This window comes from Neltuma alba, unplaced genomic scaffold, assembly GCF_004799145.2.
Source record: "Neltuma alba isolate B1F8T4 unplaced genomic scaffold, ASM479914v2 tig00011060_pilon, whole genome shotgun sequence".
Classification (NCBI taxonomy): domain Eukaryota; kingdom Viridiplantae; phylum Streptophyta; class Magnoliopsida; order Fabales; family Fabaceae; genus Neltuma; species Neltuma alba.
The window spans coordinates 109444-114158 of NW_021635804.1; the positions used below are offsets into that span (position 1 = coordinate 109444).

A 4715-nucleotide genomic window follows, 5' to 3' on the forward strand; every position below is an offset into this window, starting at 1 on the left:
TATTTTGCCACGTTTTTGCTGCTCCCTCTTTCTCTTTCTTTTTACAAGAAATAATTATTAAAATCATGCGGTTTAAAATGTTTGTTAAAAATAAAAATATGTAAGATATATATATATATATTTTCCAATTATACTATTATTTGTAAAAAGAGTACATGAAAAATAATGAATGAAAATTTATTACAGAGAGATAATAAGTTGTATATATTTAATAAGAATAAAAATAGAATTATTAGTTTACAATTTCAGACAAAGAAAATTTGTTTCTTACATATAAAAACCCCACTATAAGAGAAATTGATTTTTATAAAAAGAAATGGAGAGAGTATTTTAAAGTATAAAACTCATAGTTTCCGTCTTTTGGTGAAAGGTATTATGTGAGTTAGAAGTTCTACTTCTCCCAGATAAAAATGCGTTAAATAAAGAAATTTCACGCACGTTCTAAGCTAATTTGTCTAAAACCTTCCATTGTTTGCTTCCACCGTGTTTTTTTTGGGTTCCACAGAACTATGCTTCTTTCACAAAATTAAGCTAGCATATGACTAGAACGGGGTTTTTAATAAAGTGGGACCCGAATCCAATTTAAACTTTTGCAAATCATGCCCCCCACTGACGTAAAAATCATAAGGTCCTCTTTCACAAAAAAAAACAAAAAACAAAATAATAATAAGGTCCTCTAGGAGCATTATTGAAATAATGGAAAATAATTAAATATTAAAACCATGGAAATTTGATTCGAACTACTACCTCTTATTAATTTTTTTTTGTTACGTAGAGTATCCTTTCACTTGAAGGATAAAAGACTAATTTCTCATTATTAATAAAAGAACTAGTTGGTTATTTAATTTGGTTATAAATATAAGATGCTAATCGATGTTGTCTCGAATATTTATCTATATTACCCTCAAATAATATCTATAGAGATTACATATGTTAATGAATTACTATTAAGAGATAACCCAAATGTACATGATTACTAAGAGTATTTTTAAAAAATAATATCTATTTATTAAGAGTATTTTTTTAAAATGATATCTATTTATTATGAATAACTAACCTAATTAATTTTTTTAATATTCACAAATTAGTTATTTAATCTTTATATATTCCAATAAAATTTACAAATTATTGGAAAGAATCCGATATGTTATCGATCAACTACTTTAACCTATTTTAGGCATTACAAGTCAAAGATAAGAAAGACGAAATTTCTCGAGAAGGTCATGATGACAAGATTAAGTGCCTGTTTGGGTCAGCGTTTGCTGGCCCAAACGTAGCTTATAATGACTTATAAGCTCAGTGAGAAAATGGGACCGTTTGGCTGAGCATATACACAATTGGGCTTCTGAATTTTTAAGCCCGTTGAACGTGTGATTGGGAGAAGCTGGAGATGGGAGCTTCTGGATTATTGGACCGTAGCTTATGGACCGTTTTGACAAAGGAATATATTCCTTTTACACTTCTCTCCATTCATGTGCGTTCTCCCTATTCCCCCGTGAGCAGAGTCCAGCTTCTTCAGCACCACTCCCAACTTGCTCGTCTCGACAAGAAGGTCCGTCCGTGGTCGTCTCCGAGAAGCTCCGGCGCTGGTGACCGTGAGCTCCGTCCCGTCATTGTGGTGAGGTCGCCTGTTGGGTGGGAGGTGTGCCTGTCCAGTGGTCGGAAGTCGTCTGGTGTTTGATCGTGAGCTCGGTCTGTGGTCGCCTCGGCCAGGTCCGTCGGTGGTCGCCTGCAAGAAGCTCCGTCGCGTCGCTGGTGACCGTGAGCTCGGTCTGTGGTCGCCTCGACCAGGTCCGTCGGTGGATGCTGCTCGTTCATCACAAATCGAATCGGCAGGCTTCGGTTGGTTGGCTCGTTTATCACAATACACCGTCCGATCTACCTCTGGCAGGCTTCGGTTGGTTGGATCAGGTTGGCCGGTTTAATTTTGTTATGTTGGTTTTCCGGTTTGATCCCTGTGGTTGCTGTGGTCCTTGAAATTCCGGTGGTCCTTGAAATTCCGGTGGTCCTTGAATTTGTGGTTGCTGTCGTCCTTGATTCCGGTGGTCCTTGTGTTGTTACTGATTTCTATTTGTGATGGACCGACTTGTTAGTTCACTGAAACAGGGGCTTCATGTTTTGAATTTTATGGTTTTCGGTTACAATAATTTTTTGTTGGATGTTGGTTAATTGTTTAATGAGGATTTTCTGGTTGCATGTGGATTTTCTGCCTCTGTTTTTTACGGACGAAACAGGGATTAATGGTTCGAGGAAACGGCTCTAGCTTAATGAGAAAATGAAGAGCATAAATGTGTGTATATGACCGAAGGCTTGGGTGTGCAGTGTTGGGGATTTAAATTGTTGAGTATATGTCTATGTTGTTAATGGCGAGATATGTAACTCTGAAATTGTAATTTTCAGAATTACAATGGTTTTTGTTTTGCATGTCCCTAGCTTCGGTCTCTTGGTTTTTATGGTTATAGGATTCGATCTCTATGAGGGTAGGGTAGAAGAGAATGAGATGGTAACATGGTGTATATATGTGTGTCCGGATGGTTCATTTGATAGAGTTAATTAACGGCGTTGATAGAGCAAAGTAATAAGACATTAATTTGTACTATACAAAGAAATTAAGGACTATGTAGGTAATTACTTAAAAATCATTTGGAATTAATTTCGGGAAGTCTCAATCAAAATAAATGTAATGTTGTTCTTTCTTCTGTTATATTCTCTTACTTCTCTCTAATATGATATTTATTTAACTAATTTAATTATATTTAAAAAGTTATGTAAATTAGTTAATTATAATAAATATAACATATTTTTGTAAATAATCTTGTTCATCATTCTTAATTTGGTTTTTATTTGACTTTTACATAGTTAAATTAGGATAAAAATTAAACAATATAATGCAGTTTAGGTTCAATTTATATGATATATTGAAAATTTAATTTCAAAATGTTCACAATCAATTACCACTAGAAAATAGTGGACATTGACATTGTGATTATATATTTATAATTTTAAAAAATATCGAATAAGAAAACTAAACAGCTTATGCAATTAAAATGTGTTACTTGGTGATATATGTTTGTTTGGTTACAATGTATGTGTTATATAATACGGCTTTCATTATTACATATTTAGGGCTTTGGTTGATTTAGTTGCTCTTATATCGATCAAAGGGCGTAGAGAAATGGATAATGACAAGGGAAAAGCGACATGGGATCATTACACGACAAAAATTCTAATCGATGTTTGTGCCGAGCAAATAGTGCACAAGAAAGACAAGGAACATCGTTTACAAGACCTGGTTGGTTGAAAATTGAAAAGAATTTTCGGGAAAGGAGCGGGAAAATGTATGACAGGAAGCAACTGAAGAACAGATTTGATGTATTGAGAAAAGATTGGAAGTTGTGGGAAAAACTGATGTCTGGGGAGACTGGCATTGGTTATGATGCAGCCACAAATAGGGTGTTGGCCTCTGATGAGTGGTGGCAACGAAAAATACTGGTAATTATTTGTGTTAGTTGAGTTTTAATTTTGAATATCAGAAGGAACAGCGCTTAATTATGCCTAATTATGTTCATGTAGGTGGACCCTAATTTCAAGAAATTTAGACATCAGGGGCTGATGTTTGCATCAGATCTGATGAAAATATTCAGAGATGTTGTGGCTTCGGGAGAGTATGCGTACGCACCATCAGCCTCACAGCCTCAGCCAGCGTTTGCTCCACAGCCTGACACAGAAGAGGAGGATGTTTATAGAGTCGGGCTAGACCAACAAGAAGGGTCAGGGGATAGTGAGGATGAAAACTTTGGTGTGGACCCAACAGCCAGTGCCTTCACAAATGACTTCGCTGCTTGCAACATAAACACCCCCGCAAGTACTGGACCAAGTGGCTCAGGAAGCTATGGAAAGAGAAAGAGGGGTGAGACATCAGATGCAAAGAAGAAGAAGAAAGTTGCTGCAACTACATTAATTTCTGATAGCCTGAGTGTCATAGCAGCTGCTTCTGACAAGCGAGCAGCAGCATTGGTTGAAGATCCCCAAATAGTTGATAAGGTTTTGGCACACCTGACTACCGTTGAGGAGCTTAATGATGACAATCAACTATATTATGCATGTGCCAAGATGCTTACGCGGTTGAGGTGGGCTAGGCGAGCCTATTTGGGGCTTATGCATGATAGAAGCAAGTTGTTGAGGTGGTTGATACCGGCAGCACAAGACCCAGACACATGGAAGTGACCTGCAGAATAGGATTTAGTTTAGGACTTAGCTGTTTAACTATTGTTATTGCACTTGTTAACCTGAACTACCTGCTGTTTTAACCTAAACTGATGTGGCATGTTGTAGGAACTTTATTAATCATTATGTAATATATTTACGCTAATTTCTACTTGTCATCTATGCGTTTGGTTTTTCTGTTTGCAGTATGAAAATTATTTACACTTTGTTTAGTGTAATCCTTATAATGCTTACATTTTGTTTTCACCATAATTACAGGGTTAATTCCAGAAATGGCTAATTGGAACGATGATTCACCATGGAATGAAGATACTTTATGGAATTGGAATAACGATTCACAGCCAAATGAAGATGACCATTCAACCATAATTAATGAGGAATTAACACAATATGAAGCAGTAGGTGCATTGGTTGGTCATTATTGTGAAATGTACATGTTTAAACAACCGTGCAGAACTAGTGAGCAGACAGGAAATTTATGGGTACAA

At 36.1% G+C, this 4715-nt stretch overlaps 1 protein-coding gene across 1 annotated transcript; it reads left to right on the forward strand.

Annotated features, from left to right (window-relative positions):
* The first annotated feature begins 3307 nt into the window (after positions 1 to 3307).
* Positions 3308 to 4311, forward strand: LOC114760970 (uncharacterized). The gene is made up of 2 exons (XM_028950291.1): positions 3308 to 3492; positions 3574 to 4311. Exons 1-2 carry the CDS (start codon positions 3337 to 3339, stop codon positions 4225 to 4227), a joined length of 810 nt encoding a protein of 269 aa, XP_028806124.1. The 5' UTR covers positions 3308 to 3336; the 3' UTR covers positions 4228 to 4311.
* Positions 4312 to 4715: the final 404 nt, after the last annotated feature.

Excerpts from the sequence above, each read along its gene's own strand:
- LOC114760970 (XM_028950291.1), top strand. The coding sequence starts at position 3,337 with ATGTATGACAGGAAGCAACTGAAGAACAGATTTGATGTATTGAGAAAA. Across the intron at positions 3,493-3,573 it reads GGTGGCAACGAAAAATACTG|GTGGACCCTAATTTCAAGAA; the intron begins GTAATTATTTGT and ends ATGTTCATGTAG.